Here is a 17,682-nt window from a genome sequence, read left to right as displayed (position 1 = left end):
TGGACAGAACATCTAGACAGAGGATCAATAAAGAAATAGAGAATTTGAATATTACAATAAATAAGCCAGACTTAACAGACATTTATAGGACATTACACCCCACAACAGCAGGATACACCTTTTTCTCAAGTGCTCATGGATCATTCTCAAAGATAGACCATATGCTGGGTCACAAAGCAAGTCTCAACAAATTTAAAAAGACTGAAATCATACACAACACTTTCTCAGATCATAAAGGAATGAAGTTGGAAATCAATAATAGGCAGAGTGCCAGAAAATTCACAAATACATGGAGGCTCAACAACACACTCTTATAAACAACGACTGGGTCAAGGAAGAAATTACAAGAGAAATTAGTAAATATCTCGAGGCAAATGAAAACGAAAACACAACATATCAAAACCTATGGGACACAGCAAAGGCAGTGTGAAGAGGGAAATTTATTGCCCTAAATGCCTATATCAGAAAAGAAGAAAAGGCAAAAATGCAGGAATTAACTGTCCACTTGGAAGAACCGGAGAAAGAACAGTAAACTAACCCCAAAGCAAGCAAAAGGAAAGAAATAACAAAGATTAGAGCAAAAATAAATGAAATTGAGAACATGAAAACAATAGAGAAAATCAATAAGACCAGAAGTTGGTTCTATGAGAAAATCAATAAGATTGATGGGCCCTTAGCAAGATTGACAAAAAGAAGAAGACAGAGGACGCAAATAAATAAGATCAGAAATGGAAGAGGAGACATAACCAGTGACTTCACAGAAATAAAGGAGGCAATAACAGGATACTATGAATAACTTTATGCTAATAAATACAACAATGTAGATGAAATGGACAAGTTCCTAGAAAGACATGAACAACCAACTTTGACTCAAGAAGACATAGATGACCTCAACAAACCAATCACAAGTAAAGAAATTGAATCAGTCATTCAAAAGCTTCCCAAAAAGAAAAGTCCAGGACCAGACGGCTTCACATGTGAATTCTACCAAACATTCCAGAAAGAATTAGTACCAACTCTGCTCAAACTCTTCAAAAAAATCGAAGTGGAGGGAAAGCTACCTAATTCACTCTATGAAGCCGACATCACCCTCATACCAAAACCAGGCAAAGATATTACAAAAAAACAAAACTACAGACCAATCTCTCTAATGAATATAGATGCAAAATCCTCAACAAAATTCTAGCAAATGAAATCCAGCAACACATTAAAAGAATTATACATCATGACCACGTAGGATTCATCCCAGGTATGCAAGGATGGTTCATCATAAGAAAATCAATTAATGTAATACACCATATCAACAAATCAAAGCAGAAAAATCACATGATCATCTCAATTGATGCAGAGAAGGCATTTGACAAGATTCAACATCCTTTCCTGTTGAAAACACTTCAAAGGATAGGAATACAAGGGAACTTCCTTAAAATGATAGAGGGAATATATGAAAAACCCACAGCTAATATCCTCAATGGGAAAAATTGAAAACTTTCCCCCTAAGATCAGGAACAAGACAAGGATGTCCATTATCACCACTGTTATTCAACATCATGTTGCAGGTTCTAGCCAGAGCAATTAGACAAGAAAAAGAAATACAAGGCATCAAAATTGGAAAGGAAGAAGTAAAACTATCACTGTTTGCAGACGATATGATACTATACGTCAAAAACCCAGAAAAATCCAAAACAAAACTACTAGAGATAATAAATGTGTACAGCAAAGTAGCAGGTTACAAGATCAACATTCAAAAATCTGTAGTATTTCTATACACTAGCAATGAACAAGCTGAGGGGGAAATCAAGAAACGAATTTCATTTACAATTGCAACTAAAAGAATAAAGTACTTAGGAATAAATTTAACTAAAGAGACAAAAGACCTATACAAAGAAAACTACAAAAAACTGTTAAAAGAAATCACAGAAGACCTAAATAGATGGAAGGGCATACCGTGTTCATGGATTGGAAGACTAAATATAATTAAGATGTCAATCCTACCTCAACTCATCTACAGATTCAATGCAATACCAATCAAAATCCCAACAACTTATTTTTCAGAAATAGAAAAACCAATAAGCAAATTTATCTGGAAGGGCAGGGTGCCCCGAATTGCTAAAAGTATCTTTAGGAAAAATAATGAAGCTGGCGGTCTCAAGCTGCTGGACTTTAAGGCATATTATGAAGCCACAGTGGTCAAAATAGCATGGTATTGGCATAAAGATAGATATATCGACCAATGGAATCGAATAGAGTGCTCAGATATAGACCCTCTCATCTATGGACATTTGATCGTTGATAAGGCAGTCAAGCCAACTCACCTGGGACAGAACAGTCTCTTCAATAAATGGTGCCTAGAGAACTGGATATCCATATGCAAAAGAGTGAAAGAGGACCCGTATCTCACACCCTATACAAAAGTTAACTCCAAATGGATCAAAGACCTAAACATTAGGTCTAAGACCATAAAACAGTTAGAGGAGAATGTAGGGAGATATCTTATGAAACTTACAATTGGAGGCGGTTTCATGGACCTTAAACCTAAAGCAAGAGCACTGAAGAAAGAAATAAATAAGTGGGAGCTCCACAAAATTAAACACTTTTGTGCATCAAAGAACTTCATCAAGAAAGTAGAAAGACAGCCTACACAATGGGAGACAATATTTGGAAATGATATATCAAATAAAGGTCTAGTATCCAGAATTTATAAAGAGATTGTTCATCTCAACAACAAAAAGACAGCCAACCCAATTACAAAATGGGAAAAAGACTTGAACAGACACCTCTCAGAAGAGGAAATACAAATGGCCAAAAGGCACATGAAGAGATGTTATATGTCCCTGGCCATTAGAGAAATGCAAATCAAAACCACAATGAGATATCATCTCACACCCACCAGAATGGCCATTATCAACAAAACAAAAAATGACAAGTGCTGGAGAGGATGCGGAGAAAGAGGCACACTTATTCACTGTTGGTGGGAATGTCAAATGGTGCAACCACTGTGGAAGGCAGTTTGGCGGTTCCTTAAAAAAACTGAATATAGAATTGCCATACGACCCAGCAATACCATTGCTAGGTATCTACTCAAAGGACTTAAGGGCAAAGACACAAACGGACATTTGCACACCAGTGTTTATAGCAGCATTATTTACAATTGCAAAGAGATGGAAACAGCCAAAATGTCCATCAACAGATGAGTGGCTAAACAAACTGTGGTATATACATACAATGGAATATTATGCAGCTTTAAGACAGAATAAACTTATGAAGCATGTAATAACATGGATGGACCTAGAGAACATTATGCCGAGTGAGACTGGCCAAAAACTAAAGGACAAATACTGTATGGTCCCACTGATGTGAACCGACATTAGAGAATAAACTTGGGATATGTAATTGGTAACAGAGACCATCAGGAGTTAGAAACAGGGTAAGATAATGGGTAATTGGAGCTGAAGGGATACAGACTGTGCAACAGGACTAGATACAAAAACTCAAAAATGGACAGCACAATACTACCTAATTGTAATGTAATTATGTTAAAACACTGAATGAAGCTGCATCTGAGCTATAGTTTTTTTTTTTGTTTGTTTTTTATATATATTTTTTGTGTTTTTTATTTTTTTCTCTATATTATCATTTTATTTCTTTTTCTGTTGTCTTGCTATTTCTTTTTCTAAATCGATGCAAATGTACTAAGAAATGATGATCATACATCTATGTGATGATATTAAGAATTACTGATTGCATATGTAGAATGGAATGATTTCTAAATGTTGTGTTAGTTAATTTTTTTTAATTAATAAAAAATAAATAAATAAATTAAAAAATAATAAAAAAAAAATAAAAGCAAGGTGAGAGGAACAAGGGTGAGGCTTATAAAAGTCGTAAGGGCTCCCTCTCAGTGAGAAGTTCTTCTACCACAGTGTGCACCTACCAGAGTCAGAAATTCCTCCCCAGGCACTTCTCTCAGTCCAGAACATCAAGCAGAGGCTTGGCTCATGGCAGGGGCTGGATAAAGACATGTTGCCAGAATAGGAAATGAATTCATTATAATGCCTTGTCTACATTTCAAATTTGGCCAAATAGTATTTCTACATCCATTTAGTAGCTGAGGAAGATGGAAGCTCAAAAAGGGGAAGTGATTTGTCTGAAGTTGCACAACCAGTGAGTGGTGGGCTCAAAATCTACACCCAAATCCAGGGTCTCGGCTGACTGCACGCTGCCCCCCACTGCAGAACAGGAGTAACAGATGGAAGTGATGAAAGGAGCTCGCTGCACTATGAACCTATCAAAAATTTGCTTTCCTTTTTTTTTTTTTAATTAATCTTCCAGGGTCCTTGTGAAGCCAACTGGATAACGAATATGACAGCACTTTATAAGCTACAAAGTGGTAAAGGCAATATCAATGGAAGTATTTTCTGGGATAACTGACCAGTGGCGAGATCAGGACCCTCACTACGGCCTTACTATAACCATTCTTTAACCCAAACAGGCCAGAATTTTCTCAGAGACCTTCGGAAGAGCACAGCAGCAAGGTATAGGGCCAGGATTGAACTTGGTTTGATCTGATTCCATGTAACCACCAGCTTTTGGGTCCCATCTGGGCTTTGATATTTGGGGCCAAAACCTTTCCAGAGGGAAGTAATCAGGTAGCTTTTTGTTGTTGTTAACTGATGATCCTTCAGTATAGCTCTAACATAAATATAAGGAAAGTACATAAGTTAAATATTTCCAGGTGTTTCTAGAAACTAAGGAAAGCAGACAGTACCGAACGGTGGTCTCATAAAGAAGCAGATGGGAAAGCTAACACCGATTAAGGCACGGCCACATTTCAGACCCCAAGCTGCCTCTTCACCCCCTTTATCTTCCTCAACCTTCTGATGACTAGTGGGGGTATTTGTACCATAAATTTCCCCTTTTAAAGATAAGGGAAATAAGGCTCAAAGGGGCCTTATTTCTCTGGTTATGCAATAGATAAGGAGAAGAGTTAGAATTAAAAACCAGGTCTGTTCAGCATCAAAGTCAGTACTGTTTCCACTATACTAAGCAGGCAGATGGTACTAACTGGAAATCTCCAGGCACTGCCCCTAGAAATTCCTGCATATGCTTGTCTTGGGACCCATTTCTCTACCACAGTCTTCCACTGGGTGTCCTAATGCCTGGATGACAAATAACAAGAATTGTGTCAACTGATCCTTCCCCTTTGATGACAGGTAATAAACCTGAAAATATACATTCTCTTTCTCCAGTCCTTTATCAAATTCTACTCCTGAAATAGTCAACGTTTGACAGGCTGTTTGTGTTGTGACATAATCCAATAAAAATGAAATGAAGAAAACAACTTTATTTCTCACTACTTCCACGCCTTATTTGAATTGTGAATACTCTAGTTATGTTTCATACAAGGCCTGTCTAGAAACTCATTTTGTGGTGAAATATGCCCAGTGTGACTTGTATTTGAAACTGTCTGACTTGCTTTCAACAGCCTGGGTTAAAAAATCAGGTGATAGGTTTGTGAGAAATTCTGAAAGGCCTCTTAACTTTCTTTATGCCATTCTTTTTCATAATAGATGCCCCATGCTGACAGGTATTCCTCTTTTAAGGAAATAAAATATTCATCGCAGGAACCACTAAATTTTGCCTACAGGGATCATACAATAATATGGGAAAAAACTTATAATGTGAAATAAAAGGCAGGATGTAAAACTGCATACATTTTATGATTCCAATCACATATCATACTAGAAAGTTCAGAAGGAAATAATTAAAAATGTTAACTCATTTTTGTTTATTTTGCATGCATGATTACCTTTTCTAACTTTCAGTAATAAAAATATACAGCTTTAAAAATATAAATGAAATTACTTAAAAAAAAGAGAAGAGAATTATTTTTCCAGAAAGAGGTCTTAGATTACTCAAGATGTTCCCTTCTCACCAAAATCACTATATAAATTTATAGAATGTTAACTAATACCAGACAAGGATTGAACAAGAAAATAAAGTCATAAACCAATCTTACTAATTGTCTATAGATAGCAAAACCCTAATTAAAAAGTCAACAAAGCAAACCCAACAGAATGCAAGAAACAATAAATCATAGCCAAAAAGGATTTATCCCAAGAATGAAGATTAGAAATCTGTTAGTGAACTCCACCACAATATAAATTGAAAGAGGAAAAATGTTTATATTCATTGCAAAGAATACAGAAAAAAACATATAATAAAATTCAACATGACAATACAGGATTTAAAAAAATGCATCATAGAAAATTATAAACAAAAGGGAAATAATACAGAATCTTTATTAAAATCCTAAAAATCACATGAAGGAAATTTAGAAGCACTTTCAATACTTTAGGAAGAAGATAAGGCTACCTACTATCAATAAACATTTACTGGCAGACCTAGCCAATGCAATAAGACAAGAAAAAGAATTATATGTTTAGGTATTGAAAAGGAAGAGAGAAACTTATTTGTTTTATGTTGTTATATGTTGTCTACCTAAAAAAATCTATGAGGGAGTTAACAAAAGAAATGAAAGCTCAATACCATTTCTCTATTCCAGATTCAAGATTAATAAATAAAATGATTATTTCCTTTGAAAGGTACACTCATTTTGGCCCAGTTAACAACATTTGTTTAATGGAATGCATGTTATTCCATAGTCAAAACTGAAAAATGAGAAATTAATTAATTCTCTTATTAGGACACATTCTTTATAATGCATGCATGTACCCTCACGGTGCCTTGGTCCCCAATGTGTACATCGAGAATGAAGGTTGTTTATTACTGCTGTACAAATACAAACAATTATAAAATCTTGCTCAGAGACAAATAAGCTAGATGCTTCTTAGGAGCCCTTGGTTCCAGAATGGGATATGGGAAGATACTGTGATGATGATGATGATGATGACAATGAAGATGAAGAGAGGGGGAAGAAATGGCAGAAGAGGAAGGAATGAGAAAAGCAGAAAGTGGAGGGGAATGGAGGATAATGAATGACAAGGAAGGAAGGAAGGGCAAGAGAGGGGGCAGAGCATAAAAAAGGAGATAAAAAGAAGAAGAGGAAGGAAGAGGAGGAACACAGCTCATCTTTGTTGTGCATTTAACATATGCCAGGTAGTATAGTAAGTATTCAATTTATCTTATTTCAATTAATTTACATAGTGAGCCCAAGATGTTTGAAATATTATATCCCTATTTTATAAGAGAAGAAAGTGAGGCTCAGAGAGGTTAAGTACCTCTCTAAAGTGACATAATTAGGAAGGAGTACAGTCAGGATTTGAACCCAGGTCTGCTTGACCAGAGCCCATGGTGTTAACCACTCACTAGAGGATATTCTTCTCGTAAGTATTGTGTTCAACTTTGACAACTTCTTAGGACATGAAGATTAGGAGGTTCTAAAAAGGTCACCTTCTCACTCCCCTTCCAAGTCTCCAACCAAGCCAATGACCTGAAAAACTAAATCCTCTATTCAGAATGGTTCTGTATTTGTCTTAAAATTAAGAATGAAAAAAAAATCACTAAGATATAATTTGTAATGCATTAATTCAGGAGCACAAGTTTAATGAAAAGATTAAATCTGAAGCAAAAATAAAACATCATTTTCCACTGAAAAAGCCTTTGAATTCTAGCACATACCAGATTTTTTATTTTCCTTGTTGCAGTTCTCCCTAGACCTGTTCTCCCACTCTCTTGCCTTCCTTCTATTATTCTTAGACCATGATGCATAAAAAACAAGGTTTACAATAAATTTTACGGAATAAAATAGACTGCCTCTAAACTACTTGTGTGTCAAATCAACATCTAAAGCAAAATTTATACTCCTTCCAGGGGTTTTGGCTGTCCAAGAGCTGCATATGTATTATACTTATATCCTCTGTTTCCTATAAAGTGCCAGACAAATGCCATCATGAAACATGACTAGGCAGGCACGGTGATGTCTCGTAAAAATCGCTACCTGTACAAAGCAACCAAGGGCATCTTGGTTTGCAAGTTCACATTGACAGATTCCAAGACTGAAAGAGAGTTATATTAATTCCCTTCCATGCATCTGAGAAGAATGGGGAGGGAAAGAGCAGAAACCACAGGAAACACACACACACACCCCTGAAGCAAGCAGTTGCTCAAATCTAATTACAACAGAAGGACATACTTACTGAAAAAGCATGGCCATAATGCCATGGAACCAATTCTCTGGAAAGCATGAAAAGTGGTTGAATTACTTGACCATCACACTATGCATGCCAGCCTTCATTATGAGATATTTGAGTGCCTCCTCTGTGTCAAGCACTTCCTAAGCGTTGCAAGTTAATGGGTGAGAAAGAGGACCATCTCTGAAGGGTTTTACAGTATAGACAAAGAAAAACATAGGGAAATTTTAACAAAGTACCCTAGAAGCAAAGTGCTACTGAAGCAAAACAAACAACAGCATATATCCGAATTTTGGAAGTAAGCAAAAGCTCTCCCAGGAAGTCCCACTAAACTCAAACCTGAAAAATAAGTTGGGATCAGTCCAAAATAAAGGAGAACAAGAACAGAAAAACAATTCTAGGTTACTAGTCCAGTGGCTCTCCAAGTGTGATCCCTGGACCAGGGAGACTGCTGGTCCAAAAATCAAAAGCACATTTTTGGATCCCACTCCAGACCCACAGAATCAGAGACTCCAGCAATCTGTCTGTTAATAAGCCTGCCAGATGATATGGTGCTCGTAGAGTTCATGAACCACTGGAATATAGAAAGGTAAACTACAACAAGAAGAAGGCTTGGAGGGTAAAAGAGGAGCAGCAGGGTTATTTTTCATGCCAAGATGTAGTTGGAGGGATGGGTGGAAGGTGTATCAGCAGGTGCTTTGTATATTATGAATATTTCAGCTTCTACCCGGACAATAATGGAGAACCACTAAAATGTTATACATGAGTACAAATACCACCAAAGATGTTGGTGGCTGTTAAAAATATGTACAATCACAAAGATAGTTCTTTATATCATTCCAGAGGTAAAGAACTCATTCCAGCACAGAAAAAGAGCCACCAGCAAGGAGCAAATTCATCCCTACCTTTCTTTCTGGAGTCTTTCTTGGCGCTGGTTTTCACAGCTACTTGAAGTTCTGTCTCAGTTGACATCCTACTAAATCCTTAGTCTACTTCACACAGATCCCGGGCCTCGGCCAGGCTCATTGAGGACTCCTCTGCAAGGGAACGACTCCTCCCTTCAGAAACAACACCCCGAGCTGCACATTTCATTCACTCCTTTTGAGTGCTGCAAATTGAGGAAAGAGAAAACTCAGAATTAATCACTCTTTTGAAGTTAAACAGAAATTAGAAAAAAAGGATTTGGCAAATGGAGATGCAAAAGCATTGGTGTCCACATATACACTGCTCATAAGATTTCATGAGGCAATTGGCAGGATTTATACAACTAATGGAATGAGAGGTCTATAAGTAAAATTCTTCTCCAAACCAGATAACTCAAAATAGACTTTTCAAACTCTGGATTTACAAAAGGAACAAAACCCAACTCTCTGTTTTCCATGTTTCTTATTTTCAAGCACTAGATGTCACCTAGAAAATACAGCGAAGGCATATTTCCTGGCCAGCCCCATGGAGACAATTCCAACAACGAGGCACCCATTCATCAGCCAAGCTTGATCAGAGCCTTGGCAGCCAAGGCAGATCATAGAGAAGTGACCTGTGGTCTGTCCCTCACTGCAGGCATTACAGAGGACATGAAGTTGACATAAAATTGGGCTCCAAGGGTAAGGAGACAAATGGAGCTGAGAAACTTTCCAGCAAGCCAATATTTATGTCAGCTTTTCCTCCAGCTATAAGACCAGACAAGCATTTACTGTGGGAAGAGAAAGAAAAGAAACAGACAAACACACGTTTCATTCATTCATCCTTTAACAAATACGCAATTCACACTACTAGGTACTATTAAGCTCAGACTTTGTGTTGGATAGATAATAATGATATTAATGATAATACAATCACTTCAATTACATTTAGTATTTACTAGGCACTTACTACATACTATGAAGTCAGTTACTGCTTTACATGCATTATCTCATTCGATCTCATTTAAATTGAATTAATGTATTTTCTATGTCCAATCAACAGTCTTTCCCAGTGACTAATCATTCTAACTTGAGAGCTCAGTTGTAAATAAGCATTTCACCAGTTATCCATTTTGAAAGAGTATTTTTAAAAGCTACTAGAAATGGAACTTAAAACTGCACACCCAATTCCTAGATCATCCTACACATCTAGAACTGTTTCATCTAAAAAGGCTCACCTCAAATACCACTTTCAGCTCAGAAAGAATAATGGCCCACACCTCTTAATCATGACAACTGCAGACTTAACTAGAGAGTCTAATATAAAAGCCACAAAACAATTATAGTAAGGAATAAATATGTAGAAACTTCCATCCTATCCAAAGATACTTGATTTGGTATTTTTTAAAAATTATCTCATAATTTTGTAGATACCAGCCCCAAATGAAAGACACATGAGGATCTAAGGCTACAGCCAAGAAACACTGAAAATTATTTTCATAGAACAGCCATGAAATCATATGCAGAGAATAAGAACTACACTGCCACTTTTATGCAATCTATTGACAACACCACATCACAAATCTCCACCCACTCCTCAACCCCTCCAACCAAAAAGAGAACATTCCACAGAAGATGCCAGTCACAAAACTCAGTCACATATGGGCACAATTTATTAACATTTATCATTTTATTTCAACAAACATTTATTAAGAATCCACTATGCACCAAATACAAATACTTCCTGACTCATTTATGCCAACAGACACTTACTGCTCAAACTCTCTGACCACAGGCACATAGTCAAGGCTGATCCCTGTCCTCTAAGAAGCTCACAGTCTAGCAGAAGTGTCAGTCATGTAAGGGACTGCAATATACATGACCAGAACTAAACCATGCATAGTGGGGCACAAAGGAGCAAGTATTCACCTCTGCTCAGAAGAGTTAAGAAAGCTTCACAAAGAAGCCCTACACTACAGGATCTTGAAGAAGGATGCTTCTGTCAAGGAGATAAAAAGGGATAAAAAGGGATAAGAACAACAGGTACCCAATAAATATGTTTAATGAATGAGTGAATAGTTACTTCAGGCAGAAGGGCCAACATGTACAAAGGCAAGGAACCTTGAAATCAATAACCAAGCTGATCAAAGGAGACATAATTTGAGCAGGGAGGTGACACATAGAAAGATTTTCTGATCCCTACTTTATTAAGGGCGACTCTCTCCCTCCTTAGGTTACAACCTACTTTTTTGGCCAACTTCATAGTTTCAGCTACTTAGAAGCCATGTGATATTGAGGAAGTTATCAACCTCTCCTTGCCTCAGCTTCATCATCTGGGCAATGGAGATAACAGTACCAACTTCATGAAGTTGCCGTGGAAATTAATTGCACAGGGTAGCGTGTTTGGAAGAGTACCTGGCATACTTCCTGGCAGGCATTTAATAAAGTTCAGTGACCAGTAGTTTCCTATGCACAGTAGTTCCTTGTGCAAAGTCACATGGCTGCTTTGTGACCACAAGTCACTGTTATAATCTCTCCATTACAAAGAAGGAAACTGGCACAGGTAAAGTCTGCTTCCTAAAAATACATTGCAGGAAGTGGTAAAATCTGAGATCTTTCCATATTGATGGTCTTATGCATACTAGGTGCCTATTATATAAAGACTGATATGAGCTAAATCTATGTAGTTTACATAATTTCAAGCACTTGTAAAGTCAGTGTATAAAACTGGATTGGACTTGGGACAATTTTTCCTCTTCAATTTTATAAACCACGGTATGGCACATCTCCCTATTCCACAGGTAGCTCCAGAACCACGTGTTCAACAAAATGTGATTGTATTCAAGCATTATAAACATTACTTGTTAAATTTTTTTTTTTACTTGTGAATTTTTTAAGTACATCACTATATCAATAATGAAAGGGAATCTGCATCACTCCTAATAAAAACTTAAATAAGGAAGCTGTAGTACAGAGAGAACTTAAGAACTTACCATCTTATGGACCCCTGTAACCTCTTTAATTTTCCAAAAGCCAGAGGTTGAGCAAACACTGTGAAGTAATTCCAAATTATTTAGGAAATTCATTTCTTTGTAATTAAGGAGATTAAAGTCCTCCAGGGCCAGAAACCATGTGACAACTCAAATCATTTTTTTCCCCAGTAAAAGCTGTGAAACACTATCAGTTAAATTCAGGCTTGCCTAGAATTTTGAAATGCTTCAATAATGTTTCTTTGCTCCACAATCTGCGGTAATTTAATATTCCTGAAGTGTGTCAGGTTTTTTATAATGAGCTCTTCAAATCTAAATGTGAATTATGTAACATTCCACTACAGACATTCTGTCTGGTGAACTGCTTCTAAAATAAAATATTCGGTGTTCAGTGATGGGGGTGGGGGGCAAAAAACCAAACCACAGGGCAGACAAAACAGATATGCCATTTTTAAAAAACAAAGCTCAAGGTTTGAGCAGCTACGAGAGAACAAATGCATACTATAAATGCAAATTTGTATACTCCTTTCCCACATCACCCCTCTCTTCATACAATCCTACAAGTCATGTTTATCAAAGACTCACTATTTCCCAAGTATTTTGCTATGAGCTTTTCATATATCATCTCATTCAATCTTTTCAACAACTTGAAGAGTAAGATATTATCTTTGTTTGACAAGTGGGTAAACTGAGGCACAAATAGCTTTTAATACCTTGCCCAAGATCACATGGCAAATAAGCAGCACAGCACAGGAAAAGGTGCAAACTACTCTTTACCCCAACATCACTCAAACCCTCCCAACCAGGTCCCACACGCTGCTTTAAGCCTAGTGTAATACACTAAGGGTGCTGCAAATTCCTGTCCAAATGGACAACCCAGCACTAAAAAGCAAATGAAGTGGAATTCTTTCCAAAACCAAGCATTTGCGTTTGTGTGGCATCAAATGCACTGTGGATTAAAATTTGTACCTAACCGCCTGCTTGTTTTGTGATTTGAAGCATCTTACTCAGCTTCATTCCAACTGAAAAGCACAGAAAACAAGCCATTTATTAACAAAATACAAAAGTTCACAATATCATAGACTTTGAGAAGCCTCTGTTTCCTCATCTGTGAAATGGGAGAAATACCACCAAATACGTAACATTTGGGGATAAACAAGATTTAAGTACTTTAAAAGCCTAGCTAAATCCTTAGCAGGCTACCTTTTGTTAAAAAAAAAGGCTATTTTTCAGAAAGTTGTTTTTCTACGTGGGGAGATACTGGGTGGCTGGTTAACCAGGTAGAAGGGATATCGGAAAGCCTGATACTTCCTGGAGTAGAGATTTTTGGATAGTTTTCACTTTTGGAAACATATCAATGTTCTACCTCTCAGGAAAAAATAAAATTATATTAACAAGGTTGAAAAGTAGGAGAAAAAAGCCTAAAATTTAAAGCAGACAGAAACATCCATCAAGTGTTTTTCACATATCATAACCATGTTGAATGGGTTGGGGACAAAGAACTAAACCAAATCGCTGATGAACACTGAATTTGAATGTTCACGTTCAATCTTGAGCAAGGCTGAGGTAGGGGGAACTGCAGCCAATCCCAAACTCTCTTTAATAGGCTTACTTTTTGTAGCTTTGTGAGCAAAGCATTTCTGAAACTCTTTTAGATTTATTACAGTTTTGTGCAAAGAAGTAAATATGTTGATTTTGGTAGTCAAGGTTCTCGCTACAGAAGAAGTGATTACATATGAAAGGCAAGAAAGAATGTTGTGGGTTTGGAATGGAAATTGGAGGCATCAGAGTAAACTCATGATTTATGAAATATATATGTATATGGCTACATATGTGTACATTCATATGCGTGTGTGTTTATATGCATATATTTTCTGGCACTGTCCCCAGAAAGATACCACAGAACAACGAGCACACCTCGTTTCCAAATTTTGGTTTCTAATACCATTCCCCAATATAACAATGCAGAGCTGGGGCAGGTGAGGTATAAGATGAACCTGAAACATCTTGTTATTCCAGAAAGTATTTTTTAGCACTAAAAATATATATATATACGCAGACATGTGACACAAGGATACAGGAGCATCATGAAGGGGATACCCATCAGCCTAATCTGGAACAATTTAAGTGCCAGTATAATTAAGGATGGCAATAAATGATATATCACTGAAAAAATATGAATCCAAAATGGTAAGAGACAGAACAGCAAATGTGGGGAAAGGGGATGGGATTATGAGAATTACAAAACTATCATTTTAACCATCACAGTAAAGTTTAGGCAGGCAAAAATTATCAACAGATGCTAAATCTAGGGGGAAATTTTTATGAGAAGCAAGATACTTGAAAGTCTTTAAGTGTCTCCTCACCTATTGCTTATGAGTTGCTAGGGAAAAACTAGTGATTGCAAAGTAAACCTCTAACAAGCCATCAAGATTAACATCAACAAAGAGGGATAGCAGGTGAGGCTCAGAGAAGAACATAGTAATCCTTATTTAGAATTATGCAGTTTTCTAGCCAGGAATCTAATTTTATTATGCATTGAAAAAATGGAAGTGGGGGTTGTATTCTTCAGAAATGTTGTAAAAGACCAAAAGAAAGGCTGGGAAAACGTTTTCAATCAAATGAAACTAAAAAAGATAAAACAACTCAATGCAATACCTGGAAAGATCCTGTACTAGAGAGAAAAAAAAATGTTGTAAAGGAAATTATTGGGTCATAGGACAAATTTTTATTTTAATGTTCATTTGAAGTTAGTAACTCCCTGTGGTTACGTAACAGAAAACTCTTATTGTTAGAAAATAAACATGGAATATTTAGGAGCTAAGGGCTAGGATATTTGCCTCTTACTCTTACATGATTCAGGTAAAAATATTATATGTGTGTGTGTGTGTGTATGTCGATACATAAAGAGAGAGAAAACATGAAAGATAAAATCAAATGGGATAAGACATTAACAACAGGTAAATCTAGGTACAGGGCATGAAGTATTCTTTATATATTCTTATTCTCATACTTTTTCCTGTTAAGTTTGATGTTATTTCCAAATAAAAAAATTTTAAATTAAAACAGCCGGACTCAGATTCTAGTACTTAGAAGGTATATAACAAAGCCAATTCAGGTCTTACATTCCCTCTAAGTTCGGACTCATTTCAGCTCCCTAGATGGCAGGTCCTCTAATTCCCAAGGCTGAGTTCAAAATTAGTTGATGCTGTTTGTCTTATTACAGATTTCAATTTTACCCCTGTATCTGCTCAGACTGCCTGACTTGGCAGAAGTAGCTGGACCTGCCAAAGCTACTATGTAGATTTCCTTCTTCTGGAACTCTAAACTTTCTCTTCAAACTATGCCTCAATGGGGAGTGTTTTCTCACTCAGACTTTTTACCCACCTGCCCCATGAGCCATTGCACGTTTCCTTAATTACTCTATCAAAGTAGGCATTACTCCCAGAGATGGCCTCTGTATCTCTGGGGCTATGATATTAGCTTGTGAATCTTTTTTTTCAATATGTCAAGGACAATCTGATCTGATCTAGGCCATTTGGAAAATGTCTCAAATGCTCTCCCCCCACCCCACCCCCAACCCACACACCTGTTCTTTTCAGGGACAAGAAAATTGGAAAGAGGGAAACTGGGCTGGAACTCAATGCCAGCACTTATTAAAAGCTGAGGTGGGTGTCAGAAATTCAAGCAGCTGTAGGAAATTTTGGCAGAATGATGTTCAGAGATGCTAATAAAATATTATCATCTTCAGCAAATGTTTTGCCCAAGCCCTTCAAGAAAAACAACTGATCAAAAGCATCCCTGGCTTTGTATCTCTGCAGACCACAAAGCTGATACATTATTAACCTTACTGTAGACCCAAGGTCATCATGCCACAAGAACGAGAGGGAAAAACACAACAGATACCGTGACCTGAGGATGCATGATCATGTTGTTTATGTTTACCCAAAATTATGACCAAAAAAAGAATTCCAACCAACATACATAAAGCCATTCTTAATAACAGAACAAAATAAATAAGTGAGGAAAGTGGAGTAAAGAGGAGTAAAGGGCTAGAAATTAAGATGAAGGCAGAAGTGGGGATAAGGCACACACACACATAAAAAACCCATATAGTTGCAGAGGGCAGGTTATAAATCTGGCTATAAGATTCCTAGTAGCCAAAGCAAAGAAGGAAGTATGATCAGTTACAGGTTTCACCAAGTCCATGCTCAGAAAAAGTTTTCTCTCTTCTTTTGACCAGCAATGGAGAACGAAGAGGACCTAAACGACATCAATTCAATACTGTATGATATTATAGATGTTAAGATCAGCAATTTCTCTATAAAAACTCCAACAGGTAATTTTCAATGCCCCTTACCTTATGCTGACAGCATAATACTAAACCATAATTTAGTAGTAACATTTAAAATTTTAAATAGGGTTAAAACAAGGTGGCTCAAGCCTATTTTAACACCTTTTATAAACTTAATGAAAAATAAACAAATGCAATCTTGCAATACAGATTTCTGGTGGTCTAGCTTGTTTAGGATAAAATCTAGAGCCAACAAGCTATGTAAGCTGCTTATCAGTTTGCTCACCTGTAAAACTGGATAATGCTGGATATAATTCATGAGATCAAATGAATAGGAATAAACACAAGTTATGCCGAAGCATTTTTGGAAAAATAAAATGCTCTATTCCAGAAGGTTGGCACTGTTACTATTCAGATATCAGTCAACCTTCTGCAAAGCAATGATGAAGGAACAAAATGTGTTTCTCTAATCAAACTCAAAGGTAACAAAACTCAGAACCAGGTTTTAGCAATATTAAAAGAATTTATGTGACAGCAACAAGGCAAACTTAGGAACATTTCATTTAACTAATGGATCACAGTTTCATTAGGTATTTACAGCACCATGAAAATTCATTACATAAACTCTTAGGGTATCAGAAAAAATCAAGGGCACAAACCTAAAATAATTCCATGAGTGTTTCCAATATTTGTGGGCTCCACCTCTACCCAACCTTCAAAAATCCTCACTCCTGATTGTACAAAAAAGTCTCACGAGGTGGCAGAACATAAAGCAGTAAGCACTCTAAGGGGTTGGGTTTGAATCCTGCCAGATTCCATCACTGCCTACTTATTACAGCCTTAGGTGCTTAAAGCTACTTAACCACTCGGAGCCTCAATTTCCTCACCTGTTAAATGGGGCTAATAACTTTATATCTCTGGGGTTTATGGGAGATCAAAGTGAATGCAACTATACAAAATGCTTGTCCTGTGTTCAGCTCATAATTCCCTCCCATCTCCCTTGCCCCGCTTCTCACGTTCTTATTCCCCATCTTATAGTACAGATGCTCTGTCCGTCTCCTCACACAGTCCTTAAAACCACCCCATTCTGAGCAGGAATGCACTCTGGCCATCTTTCAATTCCACCAGCCATCTGCACAGGGCCTGGCCCATTGTGTAGGCATGCAACAAACATTTAAATAAGTACAGATAATCATGTATTCACTGAACAAGCAGTCATGAAATATCTACTCTCCGCAGACACTGGGTTAGATAGATGCTCAGACACAGATAACCACGATACACTCCCAACCTCAGGGAGCTGGAATTGGTGTTGGTGAGGTGGACAGAGACAAGCAGACATG

The 17,682-nt window shown here is 37.0% G+C and overlaps 1 protein-coding gene across 6 annotated transcripts in view; it reads right to left on the bottom strand.

The window, feature by feature from the left end:
* The window catches only part of DAB1 (DAB adaptor protein 1), a 473,979-nt gene that overhangs the window by 318,179 nt on the left and 138,118 nt on the right, over positions 1–17,682 (bottom strand). For all 6 annotated transcript variants that reach the window (XM_077149515.1, XM_077149510.1, XM_077149513.1 and 3 more), the window contains one exon: positions 9,059–9,261. In XM_077149515.1, coding sequence (XP_077005630.1) covers positions 9,059–9,125 — 67 coding nt within the window. In that variant the 5' untranslated portion in view covers positions 9,126–9,261. The remainder of the gene's footprint in view (positions 1–9,058; positions 9,262–17,682) is intronic.

Source organism: Tamandua tetradactyla, chromosome 2 (genome assembly GCF_023851605.1).
Source record: "Tamandua tetradactyla isolate mTamTet1 chromosome 2, mTamTet1.pri, whole genome shotgun sequence".
NCBI classification, from domain to species: domain Eukaryota; kingdom Metazoa; phylum Chordata; class Mammalia; order Pilosa; family Myrmecophagidae; genus Tamandua; species Tamandua tetradactyla.
This window is presented reverse-complemented; position numbering and strand designations above follow the sequence as displayed.